Genomic DNA, 18,055 nt, shown 5'->3' on the forward strand with positions numbered 1-18,055 from the left:
GAGTTGTCTTCTCTATGGGGAGTAGCAGCCTGCGGCGGCGGCGACCCCTCGCTCCGAGTCTCTGAGGGACCCCACGGCGAGGGCAGCTGTCGCAGAAGGCAAGGCTGGGGATCCCGGCGGCGGCAGCGGCGGCGGCAGTGGCAGGCAAGCTCCAAAGACGGGATGCGCGGCCGCGCGGGCGGTTGGCAGCTCCTGTTCGAGTGCTCCTGAAGGGGCGATGCTACCGTTCGCTCCTCAAGACGAGCTCTGGGACCGAGAAATGGAGCTGTTCGGCGGCAGCGCAAGCAGCTGCGAGGTTAGTGCGGTGGCCAAGAGGGGCTGGAGCTGCGACCCTCCTTCTCTCAGGACCATTGCCGGGGGCCCGAGAGAGAAGGGGCGTGGGGCTGGGAAGCGAAGTGCCCAGGCCAGCCTCCTTGAGGCTGCGGGGCGGCGGAGCACGCTCTGCCCAAACCGAGCTTTCGCCTGGGAGCCGGCGGGGACTGGGCGGCGGGCTCTGGAGTTGGGAGTGAGTGCAGCCCGGGCCCGGGCTCGGCCTCGGGCGGAGTGACTGCCTCGCGGGCCACGCCAGAGTTGTGACTAAGTTTCTTCACTTTGCGACCTGAAGTGGAACTGGGGGATGCGCCAGGTGCCGCGCCTGGCTCCGCGTGTCCCTCTTTCTACGCTGCGCCAAGTTTGCTAGTTGGGAACATTTTGGGGGACAGCTGCTGACTGCAGCTCTCTATTGAACCCCGGGCGCCTTAGGAACCCAGCGCAACAGAAACACAGCAGAGTGACAAACTCTGGGGAGATATGCACATAGGGATGAGTGATCCTTTTCTCATTTCTTTGTGGCTTATTGTGGTTCTTTGTAACAACCTAAGTGGAGATTAACTGGAGGCGAGGTTTCTTTATCTACATTCAGGTGATGTTCTGCAGCCTCCTTTGCGGTCCCCTGAATTCTACTGCCCTCTTCCTCCCGCCCCTTCTCCCTTGCCCAACTGTTGTCCCCGCCCCGTTGGTCAGTAAAAGAACACGCAAAGTAAGCCCCAGCCCTTATGAGACCAATCTTTGGTAAGACAGCGAGGTTCAACCGAAGTATTTTGGTTCGCCTCTCTTCCCGCTCTTCTTACTTTGAAACTGTTCTGGTTGGGCTTTGGTCAGCTGTACAGTGAGAACTTAGATGTGCACAGGTACTTTGTTTTTATTATTGCTGCTTTGTTGTTTGTTCTTGTTATTAAAGCAAGAGACACTTAAACACAAAAACGAGACTTTGTGGATAGAAAGTCAGATATTTTTCTGATAACCTAATCATTGACAGCCTAGTAGTACAGTAGAGACCATCACAATCACAGACCTAAAAATACTGAATGCCAAATTGATTCACAGTAGGATATTTTGAGGTAGGACTCGCAAGCCTCCACATCTCTAGGTGCAAATTTGTCTTGAAGTACTTGCTTCATCCTTAAAAATACACGTTGGACTGCTGTCTAACTTGTTCTTTTTTCTTTTCAAATTTCCAACTGAACTGGGGTTAAAGTTACATGCCAGAATAACATTTAACAAGAAATGTAGTGGAAACATGGAAGGAGTCTAAAGTTGAACCCTCTCTACTTATAGGAAATATTTTACTAGTACAATAAGGAATTCCTAAGTACATTTTAATATTCTACATCTCTTAAGAACAGGATAAATGAAGAGGGGTTTATTTCTTCTTGGAATGTTTCATAGTTGCAAGAATTTTCTAGAATACTATTCAAGGGGAGAGGAATTTTGTTTTATTTATGCATGTAATCTATTGACTTGTAGTTCCAGGCATCTGGTTTATAAAAACAGTTAAATGCTTGGATATAAGGTTGGGATGGGGGGGGTTTCGCATGCCTACTCATTATTTTTGTTAACTTTGAATGTAGAAATGTTTTAAATTGTAATTACTGCATATGGTTTTTTTTATTGTTTGCAGTATGTTTTAGGTATTATAGAGATTTAACAATGGGTCTCTCTACCTCAGCAATTTGGAAAAATACTGGAGTGGAAATTGTTAATCCCTATGAAGTAAAACGAAAGGTGAAGGTAATGTGGTAAAGATAGTATTTCTGCCTTCTTTGTCTAAAACAGTTATGATTGGTTAGATTTAACCCTGCAAGTGACTTAATTAAAAATATTCTTGGTGAAAACTAAATGCTACATCTGAATCTGCTTAGACCTGCTTAGTACTTAGAAGAGGGTTTTGTTGTTGTTGTTGTTGTTGTTGTTGTTGTTATTGATGTTTGTTTATAATGGTATTCTTTTGATAAGAAGGAAACAATTTTACTTCCCAGAATTTATATTTATTTTAATTACATGTTTGTTGATGTTGGCTTTAGAAATGTTAACCTTGAGCATGAGCTTTGCAGCCCTCAATCGTGATAGTTTTTAGGACTAAGGGTGCTTTCATTGTAGAATATATTTTTTGAAAATGTGTTGGAGTCCTTAAAGAAAATGTAAGTAAGAATCTGTTGACTTTAATGTCAAAGGAAACTTTAATGTCTATTTCTGTGTGTGTTAAATCTTGGTAAAATTAAAGATTATATACACTATTATATATTGTGGAGTGTTTTTCAACATCTTTTACCTGTCTTGTTTCATGGGCAGCTGTTAACCTTTGAATTATCATTCAGAAGTGTGAGAGTTGGTTGTTTAGACTCAACATATTTTTTCACAGGAAAAAATTATTAAGGATAGTTACATTTTTAGACCAGTGCACAATAGTGAGGTACAGTGATGAAGAGTCTAATCATTGTTTGTAAAATTGTCCTATGGGAAAATGTGTCAGAGGTTTCAAACAAGAATTAGGTTGGCTCCAGTGAGAGGTGGAGAATGGGCCTGAAAAATGGAAATATGGGCTCTATTGACTCCTGAGAAGAGGGTTCTTGGGAGAGGGGAAATAGGATAAGCAAGAAGCTTTGGTTGTGAGAACTCTTACAGGGACTGTCTCAATTAGGTCTACTGGGAATAGGGACTTCAAAGGGTATCAACCCTCAGGCAGCCATATTTTACCTGTTGCCTGGATTCTGTCAGGATCAGGGAAGAGGTATAATGATGAAGAGCCTAATCACTGTTTGTAAAATTGTCCTGTGGGAAAATGTTTCAGAGGTTTCAAGCAAGAATTAGGAGGTGTGATAGGTATTGGTCATTCCTGGACAAGGGTCATTAAGAATAGCCTGTTTTAGTAAAGTGGACTTTTCATGAGGTAGTGCCATGTACATGGTTTGTGCGTTTTGTGTTTTGGTGAGGGAGTGCTTGGTTCCTGATGGAGTTTACTATAGAGTTTTCAAATTGTATATTATATCATATCATCATATTATATTAAATTTTAATCGGTACTTATTTCTTTAGCAATACTGCTTTTGTTTAAGGAAGTTAGCTTTGAAAGTAATACAGTTCACTGCTAAAAACAGTTTGGAGCTAAAGCCACAGACTCTAAAAATTTAACTAGGATGTCAAATATATGTCATATTGGGAAAAACTGCTAGTTTTAATTAACTTCATGAGACCCTGTAGTAATAGGGGAAAGAATATGGGCTTTGGAGGCCAGTTTAATCTGGGTTCCAATCTCACCTCCAACATATACTAGCTGTGTGGCCCAATGCAAGTTACCTAACCTTTCTGAGCCTCAATTTCTTCATCTGTAAGTGGGAGAAGAACCATCTTCAAGAGTTGTTATGTAAAAACTGAATACTGAATACTGTACTGTGTTTAATTCACTTGGCAAGGTGCTTTGCACATAGTAGGCCTCCAGTTCCTTCTCTTTCCCCACAGTCATCATCATGCCCCTTGCTCTGCCCCTAAACTCTGAATTATTGTAAACTATGTTAAAACCTTGGGATTTAGGTAGCCATGGTCATAGCTCCAGCTTTCCCTTTTATGAGGTGTTCTTGGAGGAAGGAGGAATCTGATATTGCTAGGATATGTCTGTGATGTGAGAATGGGGATATAGTGTGAGATGAGGTATTCATCTAAAGGTAGGCAAGGCCCAGATTGTATGGGGCTTTTAAAGCTAATTTAAGGGTTTCCAGTGTTGTTCTGTAAATGGGAGCTACTGAAGATTTTTGAGTTCATGAATGACATGACCAGACCTATGCTGGCGATAACGGATGGCAGTGTATAGGATAGATTGGAGTTGGGGAGAGACTGAGGGTAGGGAATATTAATCAGTAGAAGTAGTAATGAGATTTTTAAACTAGGACAAAAGGGGTAAAAGGTGAAGACTGATGGGAGATACCTTGCAGACTTAAAATAGTTTGGCAACTGATTAGATGTTGGGGAGTAAGAGAAATTAGGAGTGTTGTGGTAGGACTTAATTCAATATAACAGATATTTAATGCTTGTCTGCCAATAAAAGGGTCTGTGCTAGCCACTGGACTAATATAAATAGATATTTGCAGCATAGGGAGATAGAAAGCTAAAATGACCCCCCCCACCATAGTGTCTTGAACAAGAGCAAGCCACTCTAAAGATTTCTGGTTATGCTTGGCATGCTTAAAATCTTTACTAATAATGGTGAATGCACTTACTACTAGCTAAAAAGTTTTTCAGTGCTTTTAAAATGGTGCTCAGGCCTGTAATTTTTGCTTTATCAATATTCATCTTAAATAGCAGCCCCCAGTGCAGAGGGCTGTGCTGAAAATAGTGACTGGTGCTTCTTTCTAGAATGTGGAAAAGAGAACAGGGACATCTGTATTTCTTATATACTTTCACCAGGTTTATTTGGACTAGCAAGTGGGGAGTGGCCAACAGGGCCCTGACCCCTCACCACCACTGGTGCCTTCCCAGTTTCTCCAAGACTATCTTCCTTTGAACCAGCCTGGTCTGGAAATATTCAGGTCAGTTCCTTCAGGGCAGGACCTCTATATTTCCCTACCTTGATTATTTCATCGAGAGGTAATCATTACCTCACCATTCCAAAATAAGGCCTGACTTGGTGTCGTTGCTTTCTCAGGCCATATTGTCGTTTCAGTACCACCCCTCTAAGTCTCTCTCATGTATAATTTTGAGAGGGAAGTAAAGATTTTTTCCCTTGTTATTTCTCTCTTGGTGGATGCTGTCATTATCTTTAGCAGCAGTTCTCAGGATCTGGTAAGTACTTCGAATCTTGAGGTCTTACATTTTAGTACTTTGTCAGAATTTGCTGTATAATATTTACACATTTATGATATTTCTAAAGATTATTTACTGTTCTTGATGATAGTAGTTGTTTTTCTTTGTCTATATTGTTTTATTTTGTTTGTTTTTAGGTGGGAAGGGAGTTGAATGGGAGAGAGATTTAGAGCTAAGCTTAAACTGGCTTTTGTAGATAATAGAGATGTTTTCTGAATTGCCCTGGAGGCATTCTATGTAACTGATTTTGCTGCTGGATTTTAACTTGTATCTGTACATTTGAAGTAGGTCCTGCTGTGTGTGTGTGTGTGTGTGTGTGTGTGTGAGAGAGAGAGAGAGAGAGAGAGATAGAGACAGATTGAGAGGGAGAGTGTGTTTTGCTTATTCCTTGCTTCATTTCATCAAGTATTTGAGATGGTTTATAGGAAATAAAATCCAATAAAAATCATTTTGATATTCAGGATACAGGAAAACATAAAGTAGAAGGTATATGGAAAGGATGGAGGATGGAGTTGGAGGGCGAACTAGAACACAGGTAAGCAGGTTCTAGAGGTTTGCTACACATTTAAAATATAGTTGAATTGCAAATTTGGCCTTGAATTTCCTTGGGCTGGTAGTTCTCAGTTTTGACTATAGATCAGATATACCTGGGAATTAAAAAAAATTTTTTTCCATGCTAGTGCCTAACACAGAGATTCATATTTAACTATCTGGGGGGTGCCTGGGCATCATTTCCCAGATGATTATGATGTACAGCCAAGGATAAAGAACCATAGCTCTAGGCCAAAGTAAAAAGAGAAATAGTCATATAGTTCTCATTATTCAACAGGAAAAAAGCATATCAGTTCCTAAGCTAGCAATTAGCTCTAAAATAAATTTTCTGTGAATTGTAATGATTTTCTGTATGTTTTATTCTGTTGTTGTTCTAAGATATGACTGGGGCAAAGGAAGTATTTGAACTGTCTTGTATGCTCTTGCTGTGTAGTTTTGAGGAATTTGCTTTTCCATAAGAGATATAGTGTCCCAGCTGATTTTTGATACAGTTTAGCCTTATAATTTGGAAGCTAAATAATCTGCATACCTTATTTCTAGCTAAGTAAGGGGATAGTGACTCCGTTGTGAATAAAATATCCTATCACATCTCTAACAAAAATTTCAAAGGCGACGAATAATTATTCTTACTATAGGACCTGTCTCTCTCTCCTGTAAAGTGGTTGGGGACAGACTTTAAGAGGAAATAGTAATTTTAACACCCAATGTAAATTTTTTACCCAAAAAGACATTGGACTCCATTCCATCTTAAATGTATCGCTTAACTTAAGGGAGAAATAAATGACATTTATTGAGCATGTATTATCTTTTCAGTTTTATTCACTCTTCAAAACAGTTTGGTGAGAAAAGGTGTATCTTTTTGATACATCTCATCTTTTAGACAGATGAGAAAGACATATAAATCAGTGGAAGGCACAGCTGGAATTTGAACGTAGATCGTTTTAAATTCATGCTTTTTCCTCTATACATTGTTGTCTCCCTTATAAGGACGATGTTGAAGATAAGGAGAAGATACAGAGAAGTTGTTGACAACCATATCAGATCAGTAAATCAGAGCTGCTGATTCAATAGCTATTTTTACTCAAAATGAAGGTCAATAAAATCCAACAAGGTTTTATGTAGACATAGACAAGTTTATTCTAAATTTCATATGTAAAAGTACAGGACCTAGAATATCTATAACAATTTTGAAAAAGAAGACTAAAGTGCAAGAAATCACTCTATATGGGATGGTAGTGCAGTAACAAGTAATTAAGGTGGTGTGGTATTGGAAGAATAGACACATAGATCAGTGGAACAGAATAGGGAACCCAGAAATAGATACACACAAATAGGCTCAACTGATTTCTGAGAAAAGTGCAGAAGCAGAGTAAAGGTCTTCAGTTTCCTCATATATAAAATGGAAATTAATGTGTTTATCTCTGATTATTTTGAGAACTAAATAAAATGTTCTTTATGTATAATATTTGACAAGAATAATAAATTTATTGTTTTCAACTCTTGTCTTAACTCTAAGATTTAGGTGTCCTAGACAAAGTACTTCTTTTAGCCAGATAAATAACTCAATGGACAATTTAGACTTATCTCACATTCCCCAAGGTTATATTTTAATGAAATTTCATGGACCTCATATCTCTAAGAAGTTACTACGGTGAGAAGAATTACTGCTAAAGAATGCTATATATATATGTGCATTCATCTGTACTACACACAATACGTGTATCCTTTGAAAGTAAAAGTTCCAAAGCATATGTTGTAGTTCATATGAGACTGGCCAGATGGCCAGTGCCTTGGCATGGGGAACATTTTGGATCTATTTAGAACCATTAAAGTCATTAGCTCTGATTTCAGCCACACAGAGTAAACATAATCCTACCTGAACAGTAACCAGGGAAGCTGCTTTACTGTCACTGGACCAAAGTTTTAAAATGTTCCACAGATACCTTCTAATATATATATAATATTGATATGCTTAGCTCAACTCATAGTAACCTATCATTTGCACAACTACCAGTCCTTTTAAAAGCATGATGATACTTAGATTGGTTTTAATTGGTTCTAAATATTATTTTGCATGCATTAATTAAGCAAATGATCATTAAATGCCTACCTGTGTAAGTTATTGTGTTAGTTACTAGATAGAATTCATTTGGTTATTGCTCCGAGTTTCTACTGTGATGACTGAAAACCAATTAACTGTATATCCATCCATTCTTCATAGTCACAAGGAAATGTTTGAAAGGACAGTATATTATGTCACAAAGACCAACACATTTAGGCTGACAGAAAGCTTTTTAAAATTTTAATTTTTCTGGGGTATTAATGTCTTAATTCCATACTCCTGTGAAATTACTCACAGGTTCACTGATAACTCCTTCCAACTCCTTTGCTTTTTAAAAATATTGATAGTTTTAAAAAATATTAATAGATTTCCTCCTATTCAAATCAGCTATCAAGAGTGGAGCCTCAGTATGTATGGCAATTCTATTTGTCTTATTTTTGCTTTATGTACCTCCACTCCTGGCAGTGGATTATGGCAGTTGAGGAAGATTATTATTTGGGGGCATGTGTCCCTTTTTCTTTTATTTAGTGCTCTTCTACAGCCATTTTTGCTGCATGGGAAAGGAAGTATATTTTCCTAATGAATTGTCTTTGAATTTGGGTCTCTTAGTTATTGATATAGAAATAATGAAGAGTCTACATGTTGGTTTTCTGGGTTAGCAGGTTACCCTTCAAGTTGCTAGTGATGGTTGTGTTTGATCTTGTATATTTCACCTCCAAGTTTCTGAGGTGTATGCTAAAATATGGCAGAGAACATAAATGGCTATTGTAGTAGTAGTAGTAAAATTTTGAAATTAGGTTTATCCTCATTGTTTTCATAATGAGATTATTCAGAAGCTGGGTAGCAAGATAAATAATAGCTTATGTGACCAATTTTAACAGATAATGTAAGCAGTCGCTGGGAAACATGGGCTTGGCTAGATAACATAGGACTGACTTAGGCCCTTTTATTTAAACTTTTGGGCTCTGTGTTGCAGAGAGATTATTAAGAGGGCCATGGCATGACTCTTTTTCTAGAAATAACAACGTCTCTGAAGATACAGAGTGATCCTGAATTAGGGTATTATTTTGAAGACTCATCCCAATTGAATAAATTTAGTAACTTTAGAGTCATTGTCTCTTTTTAATTTGAGAGAAACAGAAATGTCATCATCATTATTTCAGTTTTTACATTTTTAGATTCTTTGTTTTTAAAAAGCAGTGTACTTGACTCTATTTGTTTTAAATCCTTGTAACACTTAGTATGGCCCAGTGAAATACTGAAAATGATTTGACTGAATTATGCCAGTTCCAAAAAGTGAACTAAATATTCATTAGTCTCTTATTAGGGCTAACAACTTCTAAAAATCTAACATACTCTTCTTCCTGCCTTAAGGGAGGTGATTATCACAAGTTTCTGTCAATAAAGTTATTGGTTTCAAAAAGCATGGAAAATAAGAATCCATTCTGCTGGCCTTTTTTTTTTTTAATTTACCAGGTACAAGGGACATTGGAGTAAAAGTAAATTGAAAATACAGGTGGAGTGGTATGAACTTATGAATATAATCTGGATGAAGCAATATTTGTGTGTACTGCAGCAATTATAATCCCATACAGTAGATAATTTTAGTTTGTTATTTCTTTGCTAGGCCAATTTGGTACTCTTGTGCATTTTTAAAAGTAAATGCTTCTAATTACTAAAAAATTATATAGTTAGACCAAGGAGTGGTACACTTTTTCTGTTAAGAGTCAGATAAATATTTTAGAGTTTGTTTGCCTTTTATAATCTCTATTGAATATGTTTTAAACAATCCTTTAAAAATATTTAAAAAAAGATTAGCCTATGGGGCCCAGTTTAGACAACTGGCTTTAAAATGTGGTTTGCAAAGTTAAGTTTGTACTTATCTGCTGACAAAATTTAGGGTTATGAACCTTACTGAAAAAAAAAATATGAACCTTTGAAATAACTCCCATGCAGTATATGAATTATCAAGAATTTATCCTTTTTTTCTGAAAAATATCTTACGAATGACCAAAGCTATGTGTTTTTAAAATGATTTTGAAGAAGTTCAATTTCTGTTGGCTGTTAGAATTTAAAATTCAGTCAGAAATGATAAGCAAAATGACTACTGGAAATACTTCATGAAATTAAGTTTCCAAGTTGCTTTTAAATGTTTCAAGTAAGAAAATTAATAAATACTAAGGAAAACCTATAGCAGCTACTTATTACTGAAGTTATTTTTACATTTAATTCTTTCAGATTACAAATTCAGTCATTCCATCCCAAAAATATTTTTCCAGGATCAATTATATTATAGATAATATGCTAGATATTGGGGTTACAAAGAGTCATAAGACATGATCCTTTCCTCAGGAACTTACAGTGTGATAGAGGAATGCGACAGACACCTAAGTAAGACAGTATTTATGGATAGAAGTCTGTGTGTGGTAAGGTGGAAGGAAAAAAGGGAAGATGTGACATTGAGTCTTGATAAAGGTGAGTTAACATTCAAAAGCACAGGTATTTTAGAGATTAATCCTTTGTCAGTTGCTTTGTTTGCAAATATTTTCTCCCATCTTTAGGGTTGTCTTTTTGTCTTATTTATGGTTTCCTTTGCTCTGCAAAAACTTTTAAATTTAATAGGTTCCATGTGTTTATTTTCGTTTTTGTTTTCATTACTCTAGGAGGAGGGTCAAAAAAGATCTCGCTGCAATTTATGTCAAAGAGTGTTATGCCTATATTTTCCTCTAAGAGTTCTACAGTGTCTGGCCTTACATTTAGGTCTTTAATCCATTTTGACTTTATTTTATTTTATTTTTTTATGATGTTATCTATAGGTTTTTTTTGACATCTTTATTGGAGTATAATTGCTTTACAATGGTGTGTTAGTTTCTGCTTTATAACAAAGCGAATCAGTTATACATATACATATGTTCCCATATCTCTTCCCTCTTGCATTGCCCTCCCTCCTACCCTCCCTATCCCACCCCTCTAGCTGGTCACAAAGCACCGAGCTGATCTCCCCGTGCTATGTGGCTGCTTCCCACTAGCTATCTATTTTACGTTTGGTAGTGTATATACGTCCATGCCACTCTCTCACTTTGTCACAGCTTACCTTCCCCCTCCCCATATCCTCAAGTCCATTCTCTAGTAGGTCTGTGTCTTTATTCCCATCTTACCCCTAGGCTCTTCATGACATTTTTTTTCTCTTAGATTCCATATATATGTGTTAGCATACGGTATTTGTCTTTCTCTTTCTGACTTACTTCACTCTGTATGACAGACTCTAGGTCCATCCACCTCACTACAAATAACTCAATTTCATCTCTGTTTATGGCTGAGGAATATTCCATTTTGTATATGTGCCACATCTTCTTTATCCATTCATTCATCCAATGATGGACACTTAGGTTGCTTCCATCTCCTATATTGTAAATAGAGCTGCAATGAACATTTTGGTACATGACCCTTTTTGAATTATGTGCCCCTCCCTCCCCCTGGCCTGAGTGAGCCAGAGCCCCTGAAACAGCTGCTCCTTTAACCCTGTCCTGTCTGAGCAAAGAACAGATGCCCCCCGGCGACCTACATGCAGAGGCGGGGCCAAATCCAAAGGTGAGCCCCGGGAGCTGAGCGAACAAAGGAGAGAAAGGGAAATATCTCCCAGCAACCTCAGGAGCAGCGGATTAAATCTCCACAATCAACATGATGTAGCCTGCATCTGTGGAATACCTGAATAGACAACGAAACATCCCAAATTGAGGAGGTGGACTTTGAGAGCAAGATTTATTATTTTTTCCCCTTTTCCTCTTTCTGTGAGTGTGTATGTGTATGCTTCTGTTTGAGATTTTGTCTGTATAGCTTTGCTTTCATCATTTGTCCTAGGGTTCTGTCCGTCTGTTTTTTTTTCTTACTTTAAAAAAATTTTTTTTTCTTAATAATTATTTTTTTACTTTTTATTTCAATAACTTTATTTTCTTTTATCTTTATTTTCTTTTATTTTTTTTTATCATTTTTCTTTCTTTCTTTCTTTCTACTTTTTCTCCCTTTTATTCTGAGCTGTGTGGATGAAAGGCTCTTGGTGCTCCAGCCAGGAGTCAGTGCTGTGCCTCTGAGGTGGGAGAGCCAACTTCAGGACACTGGTCCACAAGAGACCTCCCAGCTCCACGTAATATCAAACGGCGAAAATCTCCCAGATATCTCCATATCAACACCAGCACCCAGCTTCACTCAACGACCAGAAAGCTACAGTGCTGGACACCCTGTGCCAAAAAACTAGCAAGACAGGAACACAACCCCACCCATTAGCAGAGAGGCTGCCTAAAATCATAATAAGGCCACAGATACCCCAAAACACACCAGCAGACGTGGACCTACCCACCAGAAAGACAAGATCCAGCCTCATCCACCAGAACACAGGCACTAGTCCCCTCCACCAGGAAGCCTACACAACCCACTGAACCAACTTTAGCCACTGGGGACAGACACCAAAAACAACAGGAACTATGAACCTGCAGCCTGAAAAACGGAGACCCCAAACACAGTAGGATAAGCAAAATGAGAAGACAGAAAAACACACAGCAGATGAAAGCGCAAGATAAAAACCCACCAGACCTGACAAATGAAGAGGAAATAGGCAGTCTACCTGAAAAATAATTCAGAATAATGATAGTAAAGATGGTCCAAAATCTTGGAAATAGAATAGACAAAATGCAAGAAACATTTAACAAGGACCTAGAAGAGCTAAAGAGGAAACAAGCAACGATGAACAACACAATAAATGAAATTAAAAATACTCTAGAAGGGATCATTAGCAGAATTACTGAGGCAGAAGAATGGATAAGTGACCTGGAAAATAAAATAGTGGAAATAACTACTGCAGAGCAGAAGAAAGAAAAAAGAATGAAAAGAACTGAGGACAGTCTCAGAGACCTCTGGGACAACGTTAAATGTACCAACATTCGAATTATAGGGGTTCCAGAAGAAGAAGAGAAAAAGAAAGGGACTGAGAAAATATTTCAAGAGATTATAGTTGAAAACTTCCCTAATATGGGAAAGGAAATAGTTAATCAAGTCCAGGAAGCACAGAGAGTCCCATACAGGATAAATCCAAGGAGAAATACGCCAAGACACATATTAATCAAACTCTCAAAAATTAAATACAAAGAAAACATATTAAAAGCAGCAAGGGAAAAACAACAAATAACACACAAGGGAATCCCCATAAGGTTAACAGCTGATCTTTCAGCAGAAACTCTGCAAGCCAGAAGGGAGTGGCAGGACATATTTAAAGTGATGAAGGAGAAAAACCTACAGCCAGGATTACTCTATGCAGCAAGGATCTCATTCAGATTTGATGGAGAAATGAAAACCTTTACAGAAAAGCAAAAGCTGAGGGAGTTCAGCACCACCAAACCAGCTTTACAACAAATGCTGAAGGAACCTCTCTAGGAAAGAAACACAAGAGAAGAAAAAGACCTACAATAACAAACCCAAAACAATTTAAAAAATGGAATAGGAACGTTTTGAGTTTATTTTTGTGTATGGTGTTAGGGGGTGTTCTAATTTCATTCTTCTACATTTAGCTGTCCAGTTTTCTCAGCACCACCTAATGAAGAGGCTGTCTTTTCTCCATTGTGTTGGGTTGGCAAAAAGTTTCATTCAGTTTTTTCTGTAAGATGGCTCTAGTAGTGCTTAGTTGTCGTTAACTTCATTCAAAACATTTTTGTTAGATTGTATTGTGACAGCTGTCATAGAGTGCATTTAAAAAAATCTTATCAAAATAGGTGAATTTTTGTGTAGCCATTTTAATATTGAAGATGAAAGGAAAAAAGCAATGTTTTCAGTGTATTATGCTTTATTATTTCAAGAAAGGTAAAAGCGCAACTGAAGTGCAAAAACAGATTTGTGCTGTGATTGATCAAACATGTCAAAACTGGTTTGTGAAGTTTTGTGCTGGAGATTTCTTGCTGGACAATGCTCCACAGTCTGGTAGATCAGTTGAAGTTGATAGCTATCAAATCGAGACATTAATTGAGAACAATCGACGTTATGCCATGCGGGAGATATCCAACATACTCAAAATATCCAAATCAAGTGCTGAAAATCATTTGCACCAGCTTGGTTATGTGAATCACTTTAATGTTTGGGTTCCACGTATGTGAAGTGAAAAAAACCTTCTTGACCGTATTTCTGCATGCGATTCTCTACTGAAATGTAACAAGAATGTTCTGTTTTTAAAACAAATTGTGATGGGCCATGAAAGGTGGATACTGTACAATAATGTGGAACGGAAGAGATTGTGGGGCAAGTGAAATGCACCACCACCAACCACACTAAAGGCCAGTCTTCATCCAAAGAAGGTGATGTTGTGTATATGTTGGGATTGGAAGGGAGTCTTCTAATATGAGCTCCTTCCAGAAAACCAAATCATTAATTCCAACAAATGCTGCTCCCAAGTAGACCAACTCAAAGCAGCACCCGACAAAAAGTGTCCAGAATTAGTCAACAGAAAATGCATAATCTTCCATCAGAATAATGCAAGACTGCATGTTTCTTTGATGACCAGGCAAAATCTGTTACAGCTTTGCTGGGAAGTTCTGATTCATCTGTCATATTCATCAGATATTGCACCTTCAGATTTATTTCAGTCTTTACAAAATCCTCTTAATGGAAAAAATTTCAATTCCCTGGAAGACTGTAAAAGGCACCTGGAAGAGTTCTTTGCTCAAAAAGATAAAAAGTTTTGGGAAGATGGAATTATGAAATTGCCTGAAAAATGGAAGAAAGTAGTGGGAGAAAATGGTGAATATGTTGTCCAATAAAGTTCTTGGTGAAAATGAAAAATGTGTCTTTTATTTTTACTTTAAAACTGAAGGAACTTTTTGGCCAACCCAATATATTTTTGCCTCCTTTGTCATAGATAAGGGGACCATAGGTGTGTGGATTTATCTCTGTGCTTTCTATCGTGTTCCATTGATCTATATTTCTGTTTTTGTGCCAGTACCATGCTGTCTTGATTACTGTAGGTTTGTAGTATAGTCTGAAGTCAGGGAGCCTGATTCCTCCAGCTCCATTTTTCTTTCTCAAGATTGCTTTGGCTATTCGGGGTCTTTTGTGTTTCCATACAAATGGTAAATTTTTTTTCTAGTTCTGTGAAAAATGCCATTGGTAATTTGATAGGGATTGCTTTGAATCTCCAAAATATACAAGCAGCTCATGCAGCTCAATAACAAAAAAACAAACAACTCAATCAAAAAATGGTAGAAGACCCAAATAGACACTTCTCCAAAGAAGACATATAGATGGCCAACAAACATATGAAAAGATGCTCAACATCACTAATGATTAGAGAAATGCAAATCAAAACTACAGTGAGGTATCACCTCACACTGGTTAGAATGGCCATCATCAAAATCTACAAACAGTAAATGCTGGAGAGGGTGTGGAGAAAACGGAATCCTCTTAAACTGTTTGTGGGAATGTAAATTGATACAGCCACTATGGAAAACAGTATGGAGGTTCCTTAAAATACTAAAAATAAAACTACTGTATGACCCAGTAGTCCCACTACTGGGCATATACCCTGAGAAAATCATAATTCAAAAAGAGTCATGTACCACAATGTTCCTTGCAGCTCTATTTACAATAGCCAGGACATGGAAGCAACCTAAGTGTCCATTGATAGATGAATGGATAAAGAAGTTGTGGCACATATATACAATGGAATATTACTCAGCCATAGAAAGAAATGAAATTGAGTTATTTGTAGTGAGGTGGATGGACCTAGGGACTGTCATACAGAGTGAAGTAAGTCAGAAGGAGAAGAAACAAATACTATATGCTAATACATATATATGGAATCTAAAAAAAAAGTGATTTTGAAGAACCTAGGGACAGGACAGGAATAAAAACAGATATAGAGTATGGACTTGAGGACACGGGGAGGGGGAAGGGTAAGCTAGGATGAAGTGAGAGAATGGCATGGGCATATATACACTACCAAATGTAAAATAGATAGTGAGAAGCAGCCACATAGCACAGGGAGATCAGCTCGGTTCTTTGTGTCTACCTAGAGGGGTGGGATAAGGAGTGTGGGAGGGAGACGCAAGAGGGAGGAGATATGGGGATATATGTATATGTATAGCTGATTCACTTTGTTATAAAGCAGAAACTAACACGCCATTGTAAAGCAATTATACTCTAATAAAGATCTTAAAAAAAAGACACATGCACCCCAATGTTCATAGCAGCACTATTTACAATAGCCAGGATATGGAAGCAACCTAAATGTCCATCAACAGAGGAATGGATAAATAATATGTGGTACATATACACAATGGAATATTACTCAGCCATTAAAAGGAACGAAATTGGGTCATTTGTAGAGATGTGGATGGACCTAGAGAGTGTCATACAGAGTGAAGTAAGTCAGAAAGAGAAAACAAAAAACAAATATTGTATATTAACGCATATATGTGGAATCTAGAAAAATGGTAAAGATGACCTTATTTGCCAGGCAGAAATAGGGACACAGAGGATAAATGTATGGATAGCAAGGGGGAAAGGGATGGAGTGGGAAGAATTGGGATATTGGGATTGACACATATACACTGTTGATACTATATATAAAATAGACAACTGAAGGGAACATACTGTATAGCACAGGGAACTGTACTTAATTCACTGTGGTGTCCTAAATGGGAGGGAAATCCAGAAAGACGGGGATATATGTGTATGTATGGCTGATTCATTTTGCTCTGCAGTAGAAATTAACACAACATTGTAAAGCAACTATACTCTACTCCAATAAAAATTAATTAAAAAAATAACATTGTCAGCAATACGAAAGAAAAAAGCACAGGTAACCTGAAATGGTAAATACTTCAATGATCATTCATATTTAAATTTGGACTCTGTTATTATGCTTTGATTTGAACATGGATGTGTTTTATCAGCTATTTTACTTTATAGCAGAGTCTCATATTTGTTTTTAAATACCTGACTAACCGAATAGCTCAGAGGTGGTTCTCTCTTTCCCAACCCGAGACTGTCTTTTAATCAGATAACTCTTTCAGAGGAATTCCTGTGCTGTCCAGTGTGTGACCTACTAGCATGTGGACTTGAGGATATGGGGAGGGGGAAGGGTAAGCTGTGACAAAGTGAGAGAGTGGCATGGGCATATATATACTACCAAACGTAAAATAGATAGCTAGTGGGAAGCAGCCGCATAGCACAGGAAGATCAGCTAGGTGGTTTGTGACCACCTAGAGGGGTGGGATAGGGAGGGTGGGAGGGAGACGCAAGAGGGAGGGGATATGGGGATATATGTATACTTATAGCTGATTCATTTTCTTGTACAGCAGAAACTAACACACCATTGTAAAGCAATTATACTCCAATAAAGATGTTAAAAAAAAAAAAAAAGACTCCACTCTTCCTATCCCTGGTCAGGGAACTAAGATCTCACAAATCTTAGTGGTGCAGGCAAAAAACCCCCCAAAATAATAACTCTTTCAGATTGATTTGAAACACAATTGCCCTTTCTTAAATCTTCCCTGAAGCAGTGACAGTGGTTAGGTGGGTATGTTTGAAAGGACTAACCTATTGGGGTAAAAACAACAGGAATATTGTATAATTAGAAAACCATAAGATCAAAGCAAATCATTTTAATGAACATTGCAGGTGCTATCAAATTATCTATAAGTAGTCTGTTGACTGTAGAATTCAATCTAAAATATTAAAAATATAAAAAGTCTACTGGGGAAATGGCCATAACTATTAATAAACCTTTGAAAATATTTAGTAGTTTAAAACTCAGGATACAAATTAAACCTTCTATGTGGAAAGCAAAACAAAAAGACTTATTTTTGGAAATGCCCAACTAAAAGACTGTTAGTGAAATTGATAAAATGTGTTATAGTAAAAATATGCAAAGATACTTTTCACTTCTCTCCAATTTGTGATTCTTAAAGTAAGGCATCTATGCATGAATGTATGTACCTTTATGGGTTGATTTGGAAGATTGTTTTCAAAAATGATTCTATCATTATTTAAGAGTAATGTTCCCACGATAGAATGTCAAAACTAAATCTGTTAAATCAGTAGCATATGATGATGTAGCAGTAAGTTTTGACTCACAGATATATTATTTTGCACACAGGTAGCATTATGCACCTTTGGTGAATTATTAACTAAAATGTTTCATATACTTTTTTCCTGTATTTTCTTTTTGGCAAGAAAACATTCACACATCAGGTGTTTATTTAGCACATGTCAGACACTGTGCCAGCTGCTTTAAGAACATTATATTAATCCTGAAAACAAAATGGGGGTTATCATGATAATATG

At 37.6% G+C, this 18,055-nt stretch overlaps 1 protein-coding gene across 4 annotated transcripts in view; it reads left to right on the forward strand.

The window, feature by feature from the left end:
• The first annotated feature begins 217 nt into the window (after positions 1–217).
• Positions 218–18,055, forward strand: part of RPS6KA6 (ribosomal protein S6 kinase A6) — a 164,544-nt gene continuing 146,706 nt past the window's right edge. For 2 of the 4 annotated variants that reach the window (XM_089904323.1, XM_022580820.2), the window contains exon 1: positions 218–295. In XM_089904323.1, the coding sequence (XP_089760449.1) occupies positions 218–295 (78 nt within the window). Of the gene's footprint in view, positions 296–1,744; positions 2,050–18,055 lie in introns of those variants that run through there. The other 2 variants (XM_022580819.2, XM_089904322.1) reach the window with 2 other exon arrangements.

This window comes from Delphinapterus leucas, chromosome X, assembly GCF_059928025.1.
Source record: "Delphinapterus leucas isolate spDelLeu-1000000601 "Yukka" chromosome X, BTC_Dleu_Yukka2, whole genome shotgun sequence".
Taxonomy (NCBI): Eukaryota; Metazoa; Chordata; class Mammalia; order Artiodactyla; family Monodontidae; genus Delphinapterus; species Delphinapterus leucas.